Source organism: Heterocephalus glaber, unplaced genomic scaffold (assembly GCF_053883595.1).
Source record: "Heterocephalus glaber isolate CG9 unplaced genomic scaffold, H.glaber_assembly_v1.0 deba00000331, whole genome shotgun sequence".
In the NCBI taxonomy this organism is placed as follows: domain Eukaryota; kingdom Metazoa; phylum Chordata; class Mammalia; order Rodentia; family Bathyergidae; genus Heterocephalus; species Heterocephalus glaber.
In genome coordinates this window covers 11041764-11066963 of record NW_028258142.1, presented here as the reverse complement: position 1 = coordinate 11066963, position 25200 = coordinate 11041764, and the positions used below count along the sequence as shown (strand labels likewise).

Below are 25200 nucleotides of genomic sequence, written 5' to 3'. Positions count from 1 at the left end.
CTATAAATCTGAATGATAAAAATATGAAAATATTCACAAAACTGTTCACACATGATATTAAACATCCTACCTTGGTACAGCAAAATCTTAATAATTTAGCTCCATTCTTTACCTTAAACTTTTGGAAAAGGTCAAGCTACCTACCTGCTTTCAGTTCATTGCCCTTTGGCAGAAATTGAAATACCCAGCCCATGACTGAAATTACAAAGACTCTAGCCACACAAGGCAGAAGGGAGAGACCTTCTCAGTCCAACCCTGAAGAATCAAGCCACATGCAGAATGGCTCGCTCAGTTTGGACTACACACTAAAAACTAGCAAACAGCATTTAACAGGTATCTACATACTCCAACAAATGAGTTCTTGAGTGACAAAATATAGACTTTAATAGGTGTTTAATTAAAGATATTTTGCTGTTTGACACTCTAAGCCTTAGCTGTATACACAAAATTAGTCTTGAGCTCAAACTACATCTAAAAAGTAAGGCTACATGTGGAGAAATTTGTCTTAACCTCTGATCATTTGCTATTCCTCAAATGATTCTGTAATTTATCCTTTAGAATTATTTTTTAAAAAGTGTTTTATCAGATGTCATATAATATTCTTTTCTATGTGTCCCTGGGGTGTAATTTGAATACCAGACAAAAGCACACAGTTTTAAAAATATTTTCTTCTTTAAACAGTTGCTGATATCTTAAAAGGTCATAATTAATCATTATGTATCAGAGGCATACAAAATAATAGTAATAGTGATGATAATCATACCATAGATTCTCTAATGACTGTACCAAGTTGCTTAAATGCATTATCCCTGAACCATTCAACAAAGAAAGTGATATTTTTAAGTTGATGTACTACTCAGGAACCTGAGATTCAGAAGGATTGAGCCACTAACACAAGATTATATAGAAAGTCATAGCTCTAAAACCCAACTTTTTTCAAAATACTATATCCACTCGATATGGTCATTACTAGAATGCCCAAACCACAATCACTGGTAGATACAGCAGCAAATACTTTAAGAACTCATTAGACTCTTTCTAATATGATAATGAGCAGTTTCCAAAAAGTCCTCTCTCACCAAATGTGGATGGAGTGAAAGATGGAGCCATTGCTTGAAGCCTGCTTAGGATTCACTAATAATTTTAGATTAAGTCATGCAGAAAGGTCCTTGAACTTCCAGGGGTTGTAGCTGGTACTGACTGCCTGGTAAAAGGGAATGGTACTCATTGCTGAGATAAAGTACTAAAAGGGAGGGAGCCAGCTGTGCAATCCACATGGTGCCAACATCAATTTAATCTAGGCTCATGTCATCGTGAAGACAATACTAGACATGCACCACCACCCCCACCCCCACCACCAGCATCCAAATTTCTGAGCTACCTCCACTCAGAAATGACAGCACAGTTAGAAAAATGAAACGGAGTCATAGAGATACTCCTTTGAAACAATACCATCATAAAATCTAGAAATGAAACTGAGAAGAGTCACCAGAATGGGATAGAGTAGTTTTGTCTTTCGGGCTTTATAGAATTAAACATTGTAGGGGTAAAAGGAAATAAAAGGTGTCCTTACCTGACTGAACCACCTCTATCATCTTTTCCCAAGATCCATGGGGAAAAATATGGAGCAAGCAGGAATAGAGGCCAACATCAGCTTTGGAGGCATTATTAAAGGAAAGAGTCACATCTTTGAGAGATGTGGTTGAATTTACAAAGTGCAACTTATTTTTATAGGATGTCCTTATTATCACACCATATGTGGGGTGGAATATGGCCATGGACTGTTTCTGCTTGCCCACAATCTTGAACCACTCTGCCTGGGTTAAGATGGCCATGAAGGGATACACGCATTCCAGAGTCATACTCTCAGCAAGTCTGATGGTCGTGTCCCAAAATGTCTCTTCACACAATGCTGAAATATACAACAGCACACAGATTCAGTTAGACTTGATGATAGAAACAACAAATAAATATCTTAACCTAACATGATAGTAAATTGAGATCATAGTGAAGCCTGACAGTTTCCACTGCTGATAATTGGCATTTGAGTACCTTTTAATTTTTCTGAACAAGTGAGAAATTATCTCAGAAATTTTGTGCATATTACAGTATGATAGAAAGCAGTGCTAATTTTTTAAACAAAGGCATAAAAGATTACCTTTGTATACTTGAAGAATAGCCAAAAGGAAAGCAAGATAATCCATCTGTGGAAAACTTCTGGGAGCTGGTATATTAAAAAATAACTTGTATAATGTTACATATGCACAGGCCAGGCACGAAGCACCATTTCCTTCCTCTCCGATGCTATCAGTGTGTCCTCTTTTTCTGAAGTGTGAACACAGGAAAAAGATCTTAGCTTCAAAGGCAACTTTGCTCTCACACGGATGTGCAGATTTGAGTTACTTCCCTCTCGGGGAAAGAGCTTATTTTTAAGGTCTCATTTTCTACAGAGATTCATTCATTCAATAAATGCCTCCTGAGTGTCTTCTCAGGGTGAATCTCTGTTCTAAGCAAGGAGGATACAACAATACATTAAAAAAAAAACTCTTGCCATCATGAAATTTGCATTCTAGTAGGAGACAGAAACTAAAATAAGCCATACATTTATAAATATATATATATATATATTTGTATATACAACACTGTCTGTTTAAATATGTACAGTAAGTTAAAGATGTGAATTTATAAAGAAATGTAAAAGCAGGAAAGCAAGCATAGGGAGGGGAAATATTGCATCCCTTTTATATAGGAAGCTCCAGGGAGTCCCTACTGAGAAGGTGAAATTGGAGCAGAAATTGAAGGTCAGTGGCAGGAGCCTGTGGCTCTGGGGATGGCATCTCTGCCCAGCTCTATTGGGGCCTAGGCTGGCCTGTGTCTACTTCCTTCCTAAGCTCAGAAATTTGCATTGGTGTTGATGAACAGACCATGGAAAGGTCTCCATATACAAAGGAATAGTGGCCAGGAGCAATACAGTACACCATTATGTTTGGGTTTTTTTAACTTTTCATTTTAAAACAAACATAGAGTCCAAATAAATTACAATATCTGAGGTCCTGTCCACCCTTATGGTTTCACCTATGAAAGGAACAAAGCGCAACTGAATATCACAACTGGATGTAAATGATAAGAACAACTTTATATTTTTGAAAGGTAACTTTGGTGACTGTGGGGAATGGACTGAATGACAAAGATTTAACATTATATATCTGAGTTGGAAAAACTGATTTCATCCATTAAGTCTTAATTACAAAAATTTCTCTTAACACCAAGAAAATACTACAAAACTTGAGTTAGCACGAGTAACAAGAATTCCTAAATCTTCAAGACAGTACCATCCTAAGTGGCCTCCTTTGCAGCTATTATGTCCTACTTACGTCCCTTCACACACACGTTAACACTCAGTTCGTGGACATGCTCACACCCACACATACTCATGTGCTTAAACATGTTCAGATACACTACACATATGAACACACTCACACCCCATATGTGCATGGTTTACATGTACCCTCACACATACATTCCTCATAAACACACTCATGTTCACACTATTCACACGCACACATTCACACACACATTCTGCACATGGAGTGATGATGCAGCAGAGAGAGTAGGGCCCATAAACCCCCAAATATTATCTAAAGTTTTACAGAAAAGTTTTCTAACTTGGTATGGTTCCTAACCTGGTATAGGAAGAAAGGCAGATTTTGAACACACAGATAAACATATAGTTGCAATATTTATGTTAAGAAGAAAAACAAGGATGTGTTAGAATAGAAAAGAGTCAACTGGCTTAACAGACAAGCAGAAAACTACTTTAGGCAGGATGGTTAGGAAAGGGACTTTCAGGAAGTCACCTGAGTGCCAAAGCTTCCAGGATAAGATAGTTATAACCAGATAAGGAATGTAGCCAGGTACAAAGATGAGCAGTCCGGATAGACAAGAGAGCAGGTGGAGCAACCCAGAGATTCTTTGGGGTTTACAGAGTTCAAGGTGGAGCAACAGACTAGATGTGAGGACAGAAAAAGACAAGAGATTAGACTGTGTGGGTAGATGGGGTGAAATTAGTTTGCCCTTATAGACTTCCTAATGTGATTCAGTGACCAATAAAAGTATCAGAATGATTTAAATTATTAGGAAGATAACTGAACATCTCCCATTTCCCCTTCATACTTCAGTTTGGATGTCCATTCCTTTCCCGCACTACAGGATATTAAGAATCTAAGCTAGTTCACTGACTGCTGTGATTGATTTGAGAATTGGAGAAGCCAACCATGACCTGAATTGACCCAATCAGAGTAAAAGAGATTATTTGCATTCCACACAAAAAAAGCCCATGTCCCCTTTAATGAAAACAAAAAACAATGTTGCCCCCGTTGCTGTAGTCATCCAGCCCCAAGGAAAACAGCCTGGGGGTGGCAGAGAGATAAGATTAACCTGGATCGTAGATGACAACATTGCGCTACAGAATCCACCAACTCTTGAGTTTGAGCATATCATGTGATATAATAAATTTCCATATTTTATAAGCCAATTAGAAATTTCCTATGATTTGTGTGTATATATATATATGTATGTGTGTATATATATATATATATATATATATATATATGAATTTGTGTGATTATTCTGACTGCCTCATGAAGATAAGATTGGGAAAGAGAAAGAGAAGGTAACAAATTCTAAGAACACTATTAGCATAATCTAAGCAAGATAGAATGACAGTTTGGACTAGAATGATTTCCACAGACATAAAGATAAATGAATCAAATGCCAGGAGATTACCTATTGCCATATAGATATATAACAATATAAATATCTTTTTAATTCCATGTGTCCAAGGCAAGGTCTGATCAGGAAAACACACTTACTACTTGAATAGAGGGTACTTCATAAGAGAAACCACTAGAAAAGGTAATAGGAAAGAGAAGAAAACAGACAGGGGTGGCAAACAATTCATAGAGGTGCAAAGGAAGAATTAGTTTCTGCCTTTAGGGTTAGAGGTTCCAGGAAGAGCCAGGACTGCCCACCGTGGTTAAAGCTGGGAGTTTGGAGGACATGAAGGCCCTCTAGAGATACTGGAAGAGCGAAGGAATGAATCTGTCCGAGGAGAAAGGCAAATGATAGGTAAGGAAACAGATGCTCAGAGAACTTAACTGAAACATCTTAAAGAAAAACCCACAGCTAACTTTATCCTCAGTGGGGAAAGTCACCATGGGATGAGGACTAAGACAAGGGTATGTGCTTTCACTGATACTATTCATATTTGTTGGAGGCTTTAGCCAGAGCCATCAGGCAAGAAAGACATTAAAACCATACAATCTGCAAAGGAAGAAGTAAACTATTCCTATTCGTTGATGACATGATTTTGCATATAAACACTCTTTTTAAATCCACCAAAAAACAAAAAACAAATTCAACAAAGTTGCAAAATGGAACATCAACACATGAAAATCTGTGGTATTCCTATACAACAATATACATTAGGAAAACTAAGAATACACTTTAGGAAAAAATTCCATTCATAATAGAAACCAGAAGAATAAAATAACTAGAAATAAATTTGACCAAGGACTTGAAAGACTTCACACTGACAGTGACAAAATATTGCCAAAAGAAATTCAGGAGGATCCAAATATGGACAAAACATGTATAGGAAATATGTCTAAGACATTCTACGTTCATGAACTGAAAAATTTAATTCTGTTAAGACCCCAATGTTTCTCAAAGAAGTCTATAAATTTGGCCATTTTATTTAGAAATGGAAAAGCTGATCCTCAAATTAATACACCATTGTAAGGAGTTGAAAATAGCTCAAATAACATTGAAAATAAAAGTTTTACCCTTTCACACACTGGTAATTTATACTGCAAACTTAGGCACATCCAGCCTTTTTTTTTTTTTTGAGAATGTTACTAACCTTGAAATGTGAGGTGCTGGTTGCTCCAACTCTGTTTGTTGGTTAAGGGCTTCCTGTTTATCTGGCTGCTCACCCAGGTCACCAGCCAACTCCCTTCTGTTACAGTCAAGTACCAGAGAGCTTTCTTCCCTCTAGGGGCTGCCTCTTGCCCTGCCTGGAGCTCTTCTCTCCCAACTAGTGTCTGGAGTAAAACACTAATATCAGATGAGGCAGAGTTCTTTGAAGTCAAGAAGTCTCCCTGCTTCTGGAAGATCTTTAACATTTCAGCTACTCAGACTCATTCCAAATTCAGATATATATAGTTCTGTTCTGCTGTTTCCTCCTTAGACTCTACAAGTTAGAAAGATTCACTTCGCATAATCTATTCTAACTCTAAATTGAAACTACAAACCTTTTCATCCCCATATTTTTTCTGCCATCAAAGCACTTTATATTCAGTAGTCTCTTAACCTCAGGAAGCTTTCTTATCTTTGCCCATATCTAACCATGTTTCAGTCTTACTTTCTAGCTACTCCCTCTGTTTTGTCTTCTATTCTCTGAAAGACAAAGTTCACAAGCTGGTGCTTCTGAAGAACTATCTCCCCATGTTTAGCAGCTTCTGTGTCTTAGAAATGCCATAGTTTCAAAGCTGTACTAGGAGATAAAAAAATGTTGCTTTTATTTATTCATTTTATTGTAGATAGATGAGCTAGGTAGAAATATTATGGGCAGTCAGATAGGGCTAGGTCCTCAGAAAGGTCAGGACAAAGGTGAAACACACCACAGTTGCACCAGAGAAACATTGGCTGAAAACCAGGCCTCAAGATAAAGAAAAGATGAACAGACCTACATACTTCCTCAAAGAACAAACATTGGGCCTAATGAAGTCTAGATAAACATCAACCAACTTGGTCTGTGACCAAAGTCCTCTGGACCCACCACTACCTAGGAGTATCTTTATTCTTTTCATCCACTCTTGTTTCTCAATTGGACCACCATTACCTAAGTGACTGTACTTGTAACCTTATTGGATGTTCCTGGGTGTGGCCCATGTTGTACCCACATGGGTACAACTCTTCTGTAAAGTGGGGTTCTCTGGCTACCTACTCAGGACCCCTCCTGACCCCAAAACTCTTCTATAAAGTGGGGTTCTCTGGCTACCCACTCAGGACCCCTCCTGACCCTCAGGAGCTTTCCTATTAAATATCTTCCTGCTCTTAACCTCTGTTGTTCCTAGGACTCACTCTTTGATTTCTAGAGAGCAAGAACTCAGTGCATTATGCAGCTCACAGGTTGGGAGATATTTCATATTTCACCTATGATATTATTTCCTGTAATAATTTGACTACTAGGTTATGGTGGTTCCCCATTGGTTAAACCATAATGAAGGATCTGGGTGAAACTTGAGTTCATGTAATTCATAGAAATCCTAGGAAGGAAGAACTGCATTTGAGAGTGAAAAAAGGGCTTGCTCGGGTGAAACTGCTCTGCCCATGACAGTGCGTTTCTAGGTGCAGGGCTGGCCTCTCCTGCTGCCATGCAGTACTACTCAGGCCTAAAGAACGAGAAACTAGATACATTTATAGCTAAGTGGATGCACATTGAGGTGATACTCTTAAGTGAAATAAATAGGACACACATGTGTCAATACCGAATAGTTTCTCTAGTGTGAGAAACTGAAAGTGTAATTAAGGAAATGAAATGATTAAAATGAATAATTGCTAATTTGAAATAGGAAGAAAAGGTCCAAAGGTGTAGGGGTGGTAGGAGGGGAAGTGGAAAGAAGGGAAAGGAAAAATTATGAGAAAAGAAAAAAATGGAAATGAAGTCTACGTAAATAAGGAAGGGTGGAGGGGGTGAAGGATGCACAGATAATGGGGAAAAAATAAGAACCAAGATACATTATGTACAGGTACGAGGACCTAATGATAAATGCAAACGTATTGTATCCCTAAAATGTACCAATAAAAGAATTTAAGGAAAAAAAAAGAATCGTTGAGGCCAAATAAAGACCCTCTACCACTTAGGGAGATGAACAAGTGTTCTCAGCCTTACAAAAATACTTCTTCACATTATCATTTGTTAACAGAACTAAGAAACACAACAAAAATCATCATATCACATTAACTACTTTTGGAGTTTTTTCTAAGTCTCCAGGACATCAATTCATTGTTCTAATAAATGGCAAAAACAAGAGAATAAAGCATTTATTCAAAGCATACAAATTTCATTGCAAAGTGACCCAAATTTTTCTCTATAGAAAAGTTTAGCTGTGTAGTGTAAAAAAGTCATAGGTGTATGTTTAAATAACCATTTTGCAGTGCTTATTAAAATAATACATCAAGTCAACTCCAAATAGAAAATAAAAACCATTGGGTGAAAATGATTGGAGAACTTCATAATAAAATAAAACTAAGTGCTGATTGGCAGTACCTGCACACTCTGATCAGCTGTAGCGTCCCTAAAAATGGTACAGCCAGACATCAGGCAGTCATCATATGACACAGCAGGAAGGAAACAGAGACACTGAGGTGATGATATTCCCAGAGTGGCTGAGCCTGAATGCAGCCAAGCCTAGAAGTAGCTAGGGCTGTACAAATAATGCAAGAAATAGATGGCTGAGTTGAAGAAGCAATTAACGAAACAGAGAGAACACAAAGGACTCCAGAACAAATGCCTCAGGTTCTTCAATAAACAAATGACAATTATGGCTAACATAAGAAGACTCTCCCAACTTAACAAATGTTGTATTAGTTAGGGTTCCTGTTGCTGGGACACAATACTCCAGACCTACAACTTAAAGAAGGAGATGTTTCACTTACAGTTTCAGGGGACTTAGTGCATGGTCAGCTGGCTCCAAGGCAGGAACATGGTGGAGCAAAGCTGCTTAGTTCCAGGGAGCCAGGAAGCACAGCTGGGGAACAGTGCCACAAAAGAAGGGGGGAAGAAGCAGACATAGACACCCAATTTATCCCTCCATGACTCACCCAGACACACTGAAAAGTGAGCTAATACCTTCAGCTCCTCTTGAGCCAAACCAGGATGCTCTCCATTCTAACCACCACAAATGCCAAAGGGAAACTTGATAGTATTCTTTCCTAAAAATTCATAGTAATTCAGGAATTTCTTTAGCGTGATAAAGAAAACTGATCAAAACCTACAACCAAACTAGTTAGACACTAGAAGAATGTTTATTAAATTCCTAAAAAAGACAAGAATGACCATGATCACTATGAACATTTAACTTTATTCTAGAAGTTTAAACCAATTATAATAGGTAAATTTTTAAAAATGAAGGCTGGAAATGTAGCTCAGTGTAGAGCTCATGCCTAGTCATGCCTAGCATGTGCAAGGCCATGGGTTTAATTTCCAGCACCACACACACACACACACACACACACACACGAACGAAAGAAATAGGAATTGTAAATCTTGAAAATTATCTAATGATCGCTAGGGATTTAGCTCAGTGGTTTCACCACCTGCCGTGCAAGTACAAGGACCCGAGTTTGATCCCCGGTACCAAAAAAAAAGAAAAGAAAATTATCTAATGATCAACTTAGAAGATGCATAGAATTAAACAGAAAATAAAATAAATTAGGTGTCTGAAAACAATAATTTTATGATTTAATAGCTCTTCTGTCATAACAGAAGAGCAGGAAAATTACACACACATGGACATATGTGTGGAAATACACAGAAATGAACCTCAAAGATGTGTAGGAATCAGCAAAAGAAGCTTGTTAATTCTGTCAAAAGTAATAAAAACAAGTCTTGAATAAATAGAGTTATATGCTATTTTTCTCTATTGAAAAACACACTTTGGGAATACAACAAAATTATACTTTTAAAATCATGTAATCTTTTACATTTTTAAGCAGGTCAATGCTTCTCCTGATGCACTTGCTAACTACACATTCCAAAGTATGGCCCACGCCCTGGAAGCAGGGGGTCAAAAGTATCCTCAGTGCCCAGTGGGATTTCCATCTGTGAACATTCATATAATGAAAGTGCTCTAATTAGCAAAAATGCTGTTTTGATTTATAAGAACAGCAAAGCACATTTTCATAAACAAGAAAAGAAAACTGGAGTATATGGAGGGGTGTGTGTGTTTTCATCCAAAGGTAGAAAAAATGTGAAAGCTTTACTTACGTAAAAACTTAAAACTCTGCCATGGCAAACATACACTAGCAAAGCAAAAAGGCAGAGGGATTTGGAGAGAAATACACAAAAGTTATGAAATAAAGTATTACATTTTCTAAATATAAAGTGCTTAAATGTTAATAAAAAAACTACAAATATCCTGTAAGAAGCTGACAATGGCTATTAAACATCCATTCACAAAAGAAAGATTACAAATAGAAAAACTAAAAAGGCATTTACTCTCAGCAAATGTAATCTATGCAAATTAAAACAATGACATACTAACTTTTGATTCTCAAATTTACAAAAATGTTAACAAAACTTATGACAATGACTATTGTTAACAGGAGCAAGTGGAAACATAGATTGCCAAATGCTATCGTTGAAAGAATAAACTGATCTAACTTTTCTGTATGATTACAGACTTAAGCAACATATATAAAAAAATAGACTTATTATATCCTCAACCCCAGCAAAACCACATAAAGATATTTGCCTTAAAATAGGTAAATTTAGGAAATGAAATTCAGCAAAGAAGTATATCTAAAAATCTATGTGTATTACAGCATACTTTCATTGATTAGAGTTGAAAACAACTGTGTCTATCTTTAGTGAACCAGTTGAATTCAGCCTGATAAAGCCCTGTGATGGGACATTTAGATGCTCTGAAATGATTGTGCAGATTTATATTTAAATATGTAACACTTCTGCAATATGCGGAATGAAGAACATTCTACAGCACCCACCACCCCCAGACAATGAATGAAATGCTGTGAAAGGTACCACCTAAGCCAGGAATCCACACCTTACTCCTCACTTGGTTTTACCATTGCCACAGGCCCATCACCCTTCACCACACCCCATGGGGCCATTGTCCTTTACTTCCTCCCCTGTTTTTAACCTCTGCTCTCTTAAAGGTCTCAAGGTTTTAAAGATATAAATACTTACTCATTCCATTTGGAGAGCTCCAGACTTTTTAGTGTCAGCCCCCATAAATGCTACATTCTTCTTTGGGAATTTTTTTTTAAAGGACATCAGGAAACAGCAGACAGTGACTTGCAGATATCTACTATCTCCTTCCCCCAGCTGCAGTCCCTGGACATGGGCAGCTCATTCCTTTTCCCTCCATAATCTGCATTCCTCTGTCTGGCTGCCATTTGGTCCCACTCTACTCCTCACTGTGGCTACTTAGTGAGAACAATGGTTGCTATGACTAGAGTTCAAGTCAGGGTCCATGTTCTACTAGCTGTGAGATCTCCAGTCCTCCAATCATTTCAGCCCAGAAAGAGAAGCCCAAATTCATGCCTAGCCACAGATGGGCTCCCAGATCTACCTCATGCTGCCTCAGCCAAGTGCACTCCACCCTTGGCATTAAAGACTTTCTGTTTCAGATCTGAGGATCAAACCCAGAATCTTCCACATGTGCATGCTAAGTGAGCACTCTATCACTAAATTTCATTCCCAGAACTCTTTTATTCTATTTTGAGACAAGGTACTGATAAATTGCCCAAGCTGGCCTAAAACTTGGGACCTTCCTGCCTCAGCCTCTGGAGTTTCTTGGGATTCTAGGAATGTACCATCACCCCTAGCCAGGGAACACTTTTGAACACCCTGAATACTGCAAAGGTTATTTTTCTTTCAGTATTGTGCATGCCAGATTATTAAATGAAACTTTTATTTTCCAAAATGGCAGAAAATCCATTTGTGATTATATTAAAACAGTCTTTCTGGGTTTTTTCCTCTAAGAATTTCTGAAATTCTCTTGTTGTTTCCCTGCTCTTCTGGAGCCCTGAGAATATTTTCATCTGCAATAATGTAGTGTCGTTTATAGCTGAGCTATTCAGTTAGCATGTACACTGTGGTCCTTGTCCCCACAGTCCACCCCTGCCTGAGGGAGGGAAGCAATCCAGTCTCCACAATGCACAACCTCTCTGGAATGAAATGTGAGATCAAATACAGATGTCCTCTAGGTAGTTCTGGTCATGTTTTTCTGGCTTCACAGGATAATTCCAATATACACCTTGTTGAACTGTTATATTAATTAATGGTTTCCCACTTCGTTCTCAAATGTGTCTTGAATTGAATGGTAAATGTTATGGTCACCTAAGAGCCAACTAGAGGGCTGTGAATTCCCATGTCCCCAGAATCCCTTCAAGCCTGGAAAAACCAAGGTCATCCTTGCTATAGTAGTGACTAATTTCACTTCAGTCCAGCCCACCTTTCTCTTGCTCAGCTCACCTGTGGCTGTGATCTCTCTTACTTAACCTTAGTCAGGACCACCCTGATTCAGCAGAAAGCTGCTAATAATGCTGGCTGTTAAGGAAACAGGACCTGAGCCTCCATTCATGTCTCCCTGGCACATGTAGACTCACTGCAAAGTTGATGGCTGTCTTGATCAGCTTTCTATAACTGTAACCAAATACCTGATAGAACAACTGAAATGAGGAAAGCTTTATTTTGACTCATAGTTTTGGAGGTTCAGTCCATGATCAACTGGCTCCATTACTCGGTGGCCTATAATGAGACAAAAACATCATGGTCAAAAGGCACTAGGCAGGAAAGCTTGTCATTTTATGGAAACCAGGAAGCAGAGAGGAGACAGCCAGTGAAGAAGAGACCAGAAACCAGATACAGTATAGTCCTCAAGGTTATGCCCCCATAAGGCTCTCCTTTCAAATGGACCTCTCATCCTGTTTCCCTTACCTCTTAATAATGCCATCATTGGTAAGTTAATCCACTGGATGAAATTAGAGCTCTTAATTGAATCACCAGACTCCATCTCTGAACATGATGCATTGGGGACTGACCCTTTCAAACGTGACTCACTGAGGGGGACACTTCATATCTAAACTATAACACATACTTTATAACACCATGAGGTGCTATAGGCTGTGTCAGACAGAAAGCAGCCATTCTATAGCCTAACCTCCAAGCGATGGGGACCTAATCACCTTTAGATGTATCCACTGGGGACAGGCAAGCAGTTTTTCTTTTGAAAAATAAGGCCAGCCCTAAGTGTACCATCCCATAGATGGAGAAGGAGCCAGCTCCTTTCATAAAATAAATAAATGAACCAATATACAAATAAAAATTTTAAATTATTTCTAATCTCATGCTATGTTCTATGTGAATTGTGCCATGTGTTCTATTTTTATGTTTTCTCTGGATCTTCCAACTTGCATATGAATTCCTTCAGTGCAAGGGCTGCCTTCTTCACTGTGATATCAAACACGACCCTCTGTGTGGGTTTGCCTGGGACCAAATCACTCTCTAGGACAATTCCAAGAATACCCAGGGTATCGGTCCTCATAGTTGTATCTCAATGCCAGAGTAGTGTCCAGCATACAGCAGGTGGTCAGTAAACAATTATTGATCTAATTACAATCTTAACTTTTATTTTGCAAGTTTTTTCTTAAAATTAAAGGGGGTTGGGTGCCAAAATACACAACAGGACCTTGATAAATGCTAGTGTGGGCTCAAAAACAGAGTTTAAGGCCTTCTCCTACAAGACTCTCACTTCATCCCAGGAAGAGACAGGAGGTGGTGATTGACGAAATGTGCCAGCTTATCTCCTGGCTAAGTAGCACCACTTTCTCCTAGAGTGCTCTTTATACTTCAGGGTTAAAACCCTAGATATTGCATGTACCAGAATGCCAGTAGCAAGATTCCAAGTTAAATTCTGCCAATGAAAGGTATTTGTATGAGATCTGGAGATCAAAAGGATTTAAGTTCTTTCAAACTGATATTTCACAACTTAAATTGTATAAATTTATGCTTCTTGGTAATCTTCACCTGTAGTGGGCAGATGTGATGGCTTTGCATGTAGGAGACTTGGGATAGCTGGAGATAGCTATGGATGGCCTGGTGGGTTATTCTAACTCCTTAAAAAGTCAGTGACACCCTGAACTCAGGAGACTTCTTGTGTTAGCTAAATATCCTATGGTTGAAAGAAAATATTTGATACTTACAACTTAAAAGAGGACAGATTTATTTTGGCTCATGGTTTCAGAGAATTCAGTCCAAGGTTACTGGCTCCAAGACAGAAACAGCAAGGTGAAAGGCATAGTGGAGCAAAGCCGATCACTTCAAGGCTGCTGGGAACCACAGCACCAGAGAAGTCTAAGAGGAAGGAGTCAAAACTAGATATAATCCCTAAGGCCACACTTCTGTGACTCACCCAGACACACCCAGGAGTGTGCTTCACTAATCTCTCAAACCAATCAAGTTGCCAATCAATATTACCCAGCACACCCTTCAAGTTGATGCCTTCAAAGCTTCACATTTGCAACTATCTGATCCTCTCCTTTAAATCTGTTCTATTTAAATGTCTACATTTTTTTCCATTTTTTCTGACTGATTCTTAACTGATAGCCCAAAATAAATTTTGTTCACTACTGCTAGTGAAAGAAAGGTTAGCCTAGCTGGTGAAAAGGAAACCTGGATTAATGTGGACACTGCCCAAGGTCTCCAGCCCACACCTTCTCTCCATTTCTCACCAGGATGGATGCACAGTTCTTTATGTTTCCTTTACCAGTAAGGGAAACCTTTTATGGGAGATTCCCTAAAGTATCATTAGCCAGACCTGAAGCTTACCTGTTTATTGACTCTATTTGGTAAATTATAAGCTATCCCCAAAGCTTAGTATTGGAAATAACAGTTTATTATTTCTCACATTTCTGTGGTTTAGGTATCTGGGCAGTTGTGCTCCTCTGGTCTCTTATTTCCTTTCTATCTCTGTTTTACCTAGTGGTTTCTGAGTCTCTCTCTCTCTCTCTCTCTCTCTCTCTCTCTCTCTCTCTCTCTCTCTCTCTCTCTCTCTCTCTCTCTCTCTCTCTCTCCCCTCTCTCCTCTCCTCTCCTCTCCTCTCTTTTCCTCTTCTTTCCTCCTCTTCTTCCTCCTTCTCCTTTCAGAGCACCATTTATGTATTTATAGCTGCCATATTTGTTCTTTAAATGCTATTGTAACCAATTACAAAATACTTAGTGGTTCAAAAACAGGTCAGAAGTGCAGCATGATTCTCACTGAGCTATAGTTTTGATGTCAGTAGGCTCCAGGCATGGACCTGTCTTTTGACTTTGGCAGCTTCCTGGCATCTGGCTCCCTAGGGTTCTTACCTCTTCCTCTGTCTTCAAGGGTCAACAAAAACAGGGTACATAGTATTTTAAAGATTTTACCATTGGAAAACCTGGGTTAAGGGTATGTGGAATCCCTCTGTATTACTTCTTAGAACTACCTGTGAAATTACACTTATGTGAATAAAAATTTGAAAAAAAGAAAAAGGGAGAAGACAGTAACATCATACTGTTTTGGTCCTTTGGTGCTTAGAGCAGCTCCACTGCCAGCCAGCTCCTTTGCAATGTGACCAGGAAGAGCACTAAATGGGGCTTTGGGAAGTTGCAGTTTCTACATTGCCTGTTGTCTCCCACCTAAAGTCAATTGTGATACAGATATAAACTAACACGGACAGATTAATGTTGCAGTTCCCTTTTTAAAAAGCCAGGGACTTGCCCAAGGTGCTTTCAGGAAGTTAGGTTATACGTAGCTAGAGGAAGTGAAAGAAGAATACCAAGCTTATAAGCAATAAGCAATGGTAAGGATTTAATTTTCTTCCCTTACGACCCAAGGTTTGACATCCTCCCCTTTAGGGTACAGAGCAGCACAGTTAAGGTTATTTTCTTTTCACCATGTGAAGAAGTTCAGGGAAATGCCAGTGTAAAACAGCTTTGAATCAGTGTTGACCCTATCACAGAAAGGGCTCTAGAAATAACTTTCTCTATGAACAACTCCCTCCAATATTTCTATTTCAGGAATTCTTTCTTCTCTTATGCCCTGGCATTGCATTGCTCCTCTTTACATGGTTTTCTTACTTTCAGCTGGACGTCTCTCATAATACCATCCCAAATGCAGGGGATATTTTGTTTACAAAATTTACTGTGCACAACAAAAGACATAAATGGGATATAAGGTTTGTTTCTAAAATTTTATTCATCGAGATTTAAAGATTTACATTTCAAAATGCTATTTACCAATTCACTACTTATTTCTTTGCATATAGTAAAACATTACACTAAAATAATATGAACAATTGGTTAGCAAAATAAAAGTTAAAATATCTCCATAGAAAGAAAAGCTTTGGAAGAAATCCACTAAATTGTCTTACGGGATTGAGTAACATTTGTATTTTTTTCTCTCTAATAAGCAGGTTTTATTTGATAAACAGAAATTTAAAAATTTTCCCCTTACACTAGAGAATTATTTCTCTGAGGAATCAAATATAAATTTATGTTAATTTTTAATTAATTTTATGGTACATTTTAGGTTTACAATATAATGGCATTCCTCATTGGAAATTTGCACCTTTACATCATCTCTCTTAGTTCTTATTTTTTTTCCCCATTCCTCAGCCCTCCCTACAACTCCTCCATCCCTTCCTACAACCCCTTCATCCCTCCCTACTTACAAAGACTTTGTTTCCATTTTTTCCTTTTCCCATATTAATCCCATTCCCTTCTTTCTTTTCTCCTACCCCTCCCACTTCCCCTTTCCCTTTGCCCCCTTTCTTCCTATTGCACATTATCTGTTATACCTTTTAGTCCTTATTTACACTTTCAGTTTCTCACACTACAGAAACTATTCAGTATTTACACATGTGTGTCCTATTTATTTCACTTAAGAGTATCAGGTCAATGTCCATCCATTTAGCTATAAAAGTCTCTAATTGCTCATTTTTTATGGCTGAGTAGTACTCCATTTTATTAAAAAAACCTACGCTTTCTTTATCTACTCTCCAGTTGATGGGTAAGTGGGCTGCTTCCAAGTTTTAGCTATTACAAACTGTGCTGCTATGAACATGGGTGCAAATATATCACTGTGGTATGATTCTTTTAATTCTTTGGGGAAGATACCCGGCAGGGGAATAGCTGGGTCAAATGGGACTTCCACTTCTAGTTCTTTGAGGTATCTCCATATGGATTTCCACACTGGTTTCACCAGTCTACACTCCCACCAGCAGTGGAGCAGGGTTCCTCTTTCCCCACAGCCCCACCAGCATTTGTTATTGGTTGATTTCAGGATAGCAGCCATTCTTTCTGGGGTGAGATGGAATCTCAGCATTGTTTTCATTTGCATCCCTCGAATGACCAGGGAGGTTGAACATTTTTTGTATGTTTATTTGCTATTTCTACTTCTTTATCTGAGAAATGTCTGTTCATTTCTGATGCCCATTTTTGAATTGGGTCTTTAAATTTGGGAGGTCTGACTTTTTAAAGTTCTTTATAGCTTCTAGATAGTAGACCTTTGTCGAGGAACAGCAGATGAAAATTATTTCCCACATTGTGGGTTGTCTCTTCACACTGCTGGTGGTTTCTCTTGCTGTGCAGAAGCTTTTTAGTAAGAAGAGATCCCACTTGTTGATTGTTTGTGCTAGTTCATGGGGAACTGAGGTTTTGTTCATAAAATCTTTTCTTATCCCAATGTCTTTAAGAGTTCTACCTAACCTGTTCCAGCTGGTTTAGTGTTTCTGTTTTAATATTTGGATCTTTAATTCATTTTGATTTTAGTTCAGCGCATGGTGAGAGATATAGGTCTAGTTTTAATCTTTGGCAAGTTGAAACGCAATTTTTCCAGCACCATTTACTATCTATCTTTCCTCCAGTGAGGCTATCTTTCCACCAGCAAGGATGGTTGGCTCTTTTGTCAAAGATGAGGTGGCTGAGTGCGTCTGGAGTCATTTCTGCATCTTCTAATCTGTACCACTGGTCCTCAGGTCTGTTTCTTGGCCAGTACCATGCTGTTTTTATCACAGTAGCTTTGTAGTATAGTTTCCAGTTGGGGATTGTGATACCCCCTGCCATGGTTCTGTTACCTAGAATTGATTTTGCTATTCTGGGTCTCTTCTTGTTCCAAATGAATTTTTGGATTGTTTTCTCAAGGTCTGTGAAGTATGCTGCTGGAATTTCAATTGGGATTACATTGAATCTATATAGCAGTTTTGGAAGTATGGCCATTTTCACTATGTTGATTCTTTCTACCCAGGAGCAAGGGATGTCTTTCCATTTTCTGATATCATCTTCAATCTCTCTTTTCAGAGTGCTGTAGTTTTCAGAGAAGAGGTCTTTGATTTCTTTCATTGGGTGGATTCCTAGGTATTTCATGTTTTTGAATGCTAGTGTGAAAGAAATTGTTTGCCCTATTTCTCTCTCAGTGAGTCAATTGTTCATGTAGAGGAAAGCTATTGATTTTGGTGTGTTGACCTTGTATCCAGCTACTTGACTGAATTTGGTTATTAAGTCTAGAAGACTTTTGGTGGAGTTCTTGGGGTCTTCTATATAGAGTATCATGTCATCTGCAAATAATGACCATTTGACTTCTTCATTTCCTAAATTTATTCCTTTTATTTCTTTCTCTTGTCTAATTGCTGAGGCTATATTTAACAGGAGACTATAGTGAACAAGAGTGGTAATAGTGGACATCATTATCTTGTTCCTGATGTTAGTGTGAAGGATTTCACTTTTTGACCATCTAGTATGATATTGGCTGTTGGTTTTTCATAGATGGCTTTTATCAATTTGAGGTAGAGACCATCTATTCCAATTTAGTGTAGGGTTCTTATCATAAATGCATGTTGGATTTTGTTGAATGCTTTTTCTGCATCTATTGAGATGATCATATGGTTTTTGTCCTTGGCTCTATTGATATAGTGTATTACATTTATTGATCTGCATATGTGGAACCAGCCCTGCATCCCTGGGATGAATCCCACTTGGTCAGGGTGTATGATGTTCTTGATGATCTTCTGCATTCTATTTGCCAGTATCTTATTTAGGAGTTTTTTGTCTATGTTCATTAGTGAGATTGGCCTATAGTTCTCTTTTTCGGTTGGAAAAGAGGATCCTGCTTTGAGGATCAAGGTGATGCTTGCTTCCAGGAATGAATTTGGGAGTACTGCTTCCCTTTCAATTTCACTGAAGAGTTGAAACAGTAGAGGCAGTAGTTCCTCTGTAAATGTCTTTTAGAATTCAGCAGTGAAGCCATCAGGGCCCAGGCTTTTCTTAGCTAGTAAGTTTTAAATTACGTTTTCAATTTCATTGATTGATATTGTTTTGTTTAGAATTTTTAGGTCTTCTTCGTTCAACTTTGGTAATTCATATGTATCTAGGAATCTGTCCATTTCTTCTGTCTTTTCCATCATATTGGCATATAAGCTGTCAAAGTAGGTACTGATGATCCTCTGGATTTCTGCTGGGTCCATTGTAATTTCACCCTTTTCATTCCTAATTGGATAAAATTGGGCTTTTTCTTTCCTTTTTCTGATAAGGTTGGCTAAGGGTTTGTCAATTTTATTGATTCTTTTGAAGAACCAACTCTTGGCTTCATTGTTTTTTTGTATCATTCTCTTAGTCTCCATTGCATTGATTTCTGCTCTGAACTTTATAATTTCCTCCCTTGTATGAGCTTATGGTTTGTCCTGCTCTTCTTTTTCTAGAAGCTTGAGGTTCAGCATCAAGTTGTTTAATTGGGCTCGCTCTGTTTTCCTAATAAAAGTATTCACTGCTATGAATTTCCCTTGTAAAACTGCTTTCTTTGTGTCCCATAGATTCTGCTGTGTTGTATTGGCATTGTCATTTAACTGAAGGAACTGTCTGATTTCTTCTTTAATTTCCTCTGTGACCCATTGGTTATTCAGAAGTGTGTTGTACAATTTCCATGTGCTTATGAAATTTTTGTGGTTTCTTTTGCTATTGATCTCCAATTTCATCACACTATGGTCTGATAATATACAGGGGAAAACTTCAATTCCTTTGCACTTACTTAAATATGTTCTGTTCCTCCGCACTGGGGATGGTGGTACAGTGGCTGGAAAGGGTCACCTCCTATGCCCTGGGATTGGGGCTCTGCTGCTTGATCCTAGGGGCGGTGGTCCAGTGGCCTGAAAGGCTCAGCTCCTCAAATGTAAATTTAAATGATACTAAAACTTAAATGGTTGTTATGCCTGAGTTTGTTCAGTAAAAATAATCTATATTTTTACCATGAATTTCTGCTTATTTTACAAATTCCATACAAAAATGCATTATTTTTACAATCAGATAAATTTTAAATGAAAAAAGTGAATAACTATATATGGTACAGATTACTTGGTACTGCAGTCAAATCTTGTATAATCTACCATTATAGCACTATCCATGAAAATGCAAGCTCTTCAGTAAATACTGGTTGGACTGAACAGGCCTTGAATGCAACTAGGGAAGCATAAGAATGTATGTGAATGTACTTGATTTTTAGGAAGATAAACTACTGAACTCAATATCAGTGTGATAATAATGCATACAATTCAAAGCAGTTTATTTACCCTATTACTTTGAGCATGTGTTCAACATAGCAGCAGATAATAGCATTTGAGTTCATGTGATGCCCTCTGCAATTAGCCCACAATAGATTTTCTGAGTTCTCAATATTATACACTCCACTTACATTCAGAGCAAAGAATTCCAATCCATTCTTCAAACCATTCTCTTCCAAATTCTGTGCTTTTACATGGAAATGGGCCTCCCAGGTGGACCTAGAGGGCTTCAACTTGTCCCCAATATAAGAAGAGAAGCACTTGTGGTGAAAACTATTGCTCAGCTATACATGCACTCATATACTGAGAAGCCCAGAGCGGCTGTGGAGCCATAGGCTTCATGTGTACTTCCAAAGCAGGGCCCCACAAAAAATTCAGAAGGAGCTACTTATGCATTTATAATCTGACCCAGCAATTCTACTCCTAGAGTTGAACATAAATCTCTGCAAGTGCAACACAAATAGGAATGAGTTATTAATAATTATGGCATTATGTATAAAAGCAAAATATGAGAAATGATGGATAAGTTATGGTATATCTACATAAAAAAGTACTAAGAATGGGGACCATACCTGTGAACTGATATAGAGTAATATATTTTAAATAAAGAAGAAAGTACTAGGATGTGTACAACATGCTGGATTTACTGAATAAGAGGAAATTTATGTATGACATATATTTGCCTATTTTTACCAAAAAAATACAGAAAAGATGACTAATAAACTAAGTAACAATATTTATATAGAGAGGTTGGTGGAAACCAGATGGGGAAATATGGACAGGAATAAGACTTGGCTGAGTATATTTATTTTATTTATTTTACTTTTTGAAACATGATCTCCTTGTGTAGTTCTGGCCGGCCTTGAACTCACTATATAGCCCAGCCTCAGCCTCTTGAGTGCTAGGATTACAAGCATACACCATCATGCCAGCAGAGTATATTTCTTTAGATGACATAAGAAAAATTAGAATCATGAATAGTCAAACTAAGATTAACTACAAAAAGTTGTACATCAAATATGGCTATACAGAAAAAAAATAATTCAAGTCACTTTTGCATATATTTTGCTGACTATACACAGTACTAGGGCTATATTCTAAGCATCAAAAAACTGCAAAAAATGAATGAAAAGTTCTCCATAATGGGTGAAAGCTCGCTTAGAAATTTTACAATGGATACAGTCAAGTGTGTATAACTTTGAAGGCGAAGACTATACAAAAAAACAAAAGATTGCATTCACAGAGTGCATTGAACCACCCAAACGAGAGAGAAAAGCTAACTACGCTGTTGATGAATATTTCAGAGAAACACTTCGTGTTAGTGAACTAAAGCACCCAAGGCTCCTTGACCTCCAAAACAATCTAATGTTCAGGATTTTCAGTTTTTTCCCAAATGTTTATTCCAATTACTAGAAAAAGAAATTCTGTATTACAGAAAAACTACGGGGTACGAGGTACCTCTAAGTTCTGATCTTCCTAATGCAGCACAGGCACAGAAGGAAGAGCAGCTTAAAACTGATGAAGGGGAACTCCTTAATGATGAGGAATTAGAGGAAAAAGAGAAGCTTCTGACACAGGGATTTACCAATTGGAATAAGAGAGACTTTAACAAGTATATCAAAGCTAATGAGAAGTGGGGTCGTGATGATATTGAAAATATAGCAAGAGAAGTGGAAGGAAAAACTCCAGAAGAGGTCATTGAGTATTCAGCTGTGTTCTGGCAAAGATGCAATGAGCTCCAGGACATAGAGAACATCATGGCATAGATTGAAAGGGGAGAGGCAAGAATTCAAAAAAGCACTTGATATGAAGATTGGACGGTACAAAGCACCTTTTCATCAGCTCCCAATATCATATGGTACTAACAAAGGAAAAAACTACACAGAGGAGGAGGATTGTTTTCTGATTTGTATGCTTCACAAGCTTAGATTTGACAAGGAAAATGTCTGTGATGAATTGCAGCAGTGCATCCACAACTCTCCTCAGATCAGATTTGATTGGTTTCTTAAGTCCAGAACATCAATGGAGCTCCAAAGGTGGTGTAATGCCTTAATTACAGTGATCGATAGAGAAAACATGGAGCAAGAAGAGAAGGAGAAGGCAGAGAAAAAGAAACGAGGGCCAAAGCCTTCAACACAAAAGCATAAAATGGGTGGAGCAGCTGACGGTAGGGGAAGAAAAAAGAAGCTGAAACTATGAATGCATATTTGTTTCATAATCACTAACTTTGAAGCAGTAGTTCTCTAATTTATGGGTCTTCATAAGATGTACTGTGCCATGCTCAATTGTTGTGTCATTCAGAGACATCAGGGTCATCTTTTTATTGAGCCGGAAATATAGTATGTACTTTTACTTTTTTAAATGGAACAGCTGTGCTGAAATTTTTTTATCATTAACACTTGAAGTAATAAAATAGGCTCATTTATTTTTTAAAATGCAAAAAATAAGCCCCTAAACGTTACTTAGTATAAAGAAGGCTTATTGGTACAGGCTCCTTGGTGTGGCACCCATGAGTTGATTTTGAAACTATTTTGTACATGTTATGTGATAAAGGAAATGAGATTTATTCACTGGGTTATTATGAGGGTTCTCACTAGGGAAAACAGAGATACAGATATGGGATGATGGGGAACCGAATGGAAGAACTCTGTGTTACTGAGTAAAATTGAAATCATCAGTGTAAATTCCTGAATTTGGAAATACTTCTTAGCTTTGTCCACTGAAAAGGTGTAGAAGTAATAACAGCTCTGCAGTAGTGTGCAAACCCACCGCCCACAGGTTGTTTCCAGACACTATTTCCTGCCAAAGTAACAAAGGCTTCCTACAGAAATTGCTGATTGCATTTGAGATGAGAAAATACAGGATCAGTCTGTAATCTTCTGAGGGTGCAGACCAAAAACAAAGACCCTGTGCAAACCACTACCGTCACCGAATACCCCCTCTCCCAGCTCACCCGAGCCTTGCTGCACCTGTCCCAGCTGCAGCCCCAGTCTCCCTCCGTTTTCACCTCTACCTCTCACCCAACACACAGTCTAAAGCAAATGCCCATTTCCTGCCTCCAACATCTCCTAACACAAGCAAAAGCCTTACTATCAGGCCATAAGAACATTGCTTACCACTTGCCCTCTGATTGCCATGCTGTGTGGTCTCTACTCTGAGGTGCAGCAGACATCAAAAAGCCATGCAGTGTTGGATGACAGGTGGTGTCCCACTGTAGTATACAGCTAAGCTAGTTGGAAAATATTATAAGGCAGTTAGCAAAGCCCAGGCCCTCAGCACAGAAGACAATTGAGGCACATTTACTAAAATGTCAGGATTCAAAGAAGAGGAATTACCACATTCACGTACTTCCCCTAAGGATGAACAGCAGTGATTGACATCAATCACCTTGGGTGGTGACCAAAATCTCTCTAGCTCATTCTTTCTGGGAAATTCTTGTTTGGTCCATGTACACTTGCTATGTGACTGGCCTCCCCATTTAATCAATATTATCTAAGTGATAATACTTGTAATCTTTACTGGTTGATCATAGTTTTGTCCCATTTCTTGATTTCCCATTGGATCAATATTACCTAAGCAACTATATTTGTAATCTCATTGACTGTAGTTTTTTGCCACCTTATACCTGTCTCACCTTGTGGCTTTGCTCAGTGTAACCCCTTGGAGAGATGTAGGGTGGGTGGTCAACTCACTTTCCAGTCCCCCTTCTGTCTCTCTTAGACAGAAGCTGTCTTTCTCTCAATAAATTCTTCCTACTGTTAACCTCCATTGTTCCTCGAATTCATTCTTCAGTTTTAGAGAACATGAACTCAGCATTTCTGATATCTAGCAGGTTGGGAGTTATAATATTTCTTTTATATTATTTGAATTATTTCCTTTACTTGGATTACTTGGTATCACTACCTCCCATGCCTCCCGCAAGAGATAAAGTATGTGGTATGTGTATGTGCTGACAGGCATTTTTTGCTGCTGTTCATGCTGGAACACATTCCTAGAACGTCACAGAATGATACAACCAGAATGTTTTTTCAGAAACTCTACATCTCCCTGCACTGTGTTGCTATTCCCTAGGAGCAACCATACTCAAATTTTTTGGTTGTTCGTCTTATGCTGCATTCTTAAATAATATGCTCATTCTGTTTATTTTTAATTTATCTATTTTTTTGCTTACCTTCCTTTAGCACATTATTGTTCTTGCGCTTATTAAAGAAAAATTTATTGAAACTCAAAGGAAGGCAAACTAATGATTGCTTGTTTTGAAACAAGATCATTTCCTCCACAACCTTTCTGATCCTTGTTTGATATTCTTAGGGAAAGTGACTATATTTTTCTCACAAAATATTTGATCCACAGTGGCCAAAGTTGTTCTCTTTTATACACATCTACATTCATTTCTATCCCTCCTTATTCTCCCAATACATGTTAACCTTGATTTTTAACAAATTGCTCATCATTGTTGATGTCATAATGACTATAAATGCTGGCCAAATATCTTAAATGACTCCTTTAGCCAAGGGTCACCCCACTTCTTACAAACATGGAAAATCCAATTCTTCAGCTCACAGCACCACGACAAATAACTGTGGTCCTGATGCTCCCAGAAAATACTCCAATCTGGTTTCATAGTTGAGTAACATAGCTAGAACGGTATCACTTGCTGGTGACAAGGAATCTGAATGGCCTGAAATGCACACCAAATATTGTAGTATTTCTCTAAAGTGGTCTAAGGCAACCTGGGTTTGTCTTCATTAAATGGACCAGCTGAGAAGGAGCTGGATTTTGAAGGTCTAGCCTTAGTCTTTAAGTACATTTGATATTA

General features: G+C 38.1%; 1 protein-coding gene and 1 pseudogene across 2 annotated transcripts in view; one reads left to right on the top strand and one right to left on the bottom strand.

Moving 5' to 3' along the window:
• Nucleotides 1–6101, bottom strand: part of Cd226 (CD226 molecule) — a 69723-nt gene extending 63622 nt beyond the window's left edge. Inside the window, exons 1-3 of one of the 2 annotated variants that reach the window (XM_004861971.3) lie at nucleotides 5921–6101; nucleotides 2159–2325; nucleotides 1574–1912 (exon numbers count right to left, since the gene is read on the bottom strand). In XM_004861971.3, the coding sequence (XP_004862028.1) occupies nucleotides 1574–1912; nucleotides 2159–2204 (385 nt within the window). In that variant the 5' untranslated portion in view covers nucleotides 2205–2325; nucleotides 5921–6101. The remainder of the gene's footprint in view (nucleotides 1–1573; nucleotides 1913–2158; nucleotides 2326–5920) is intronic. The other variant, XM_087191436.1, reaches the window with a different exon arrangement.
• A 15401-nt stretch (nucleotides 6102–21502) lies between these two features.
• Nucleotides 21503–22580, top strand: LOC101716691 (SWI/SNF-related matrix-associated actin-dependent regulator of chromatin subfamily A member 5 pseudogene; annotated as a pseudogene).
• The last annotated feature ends 2620 nt before the right edge of the window (nucleotides 22581–25200 follow it).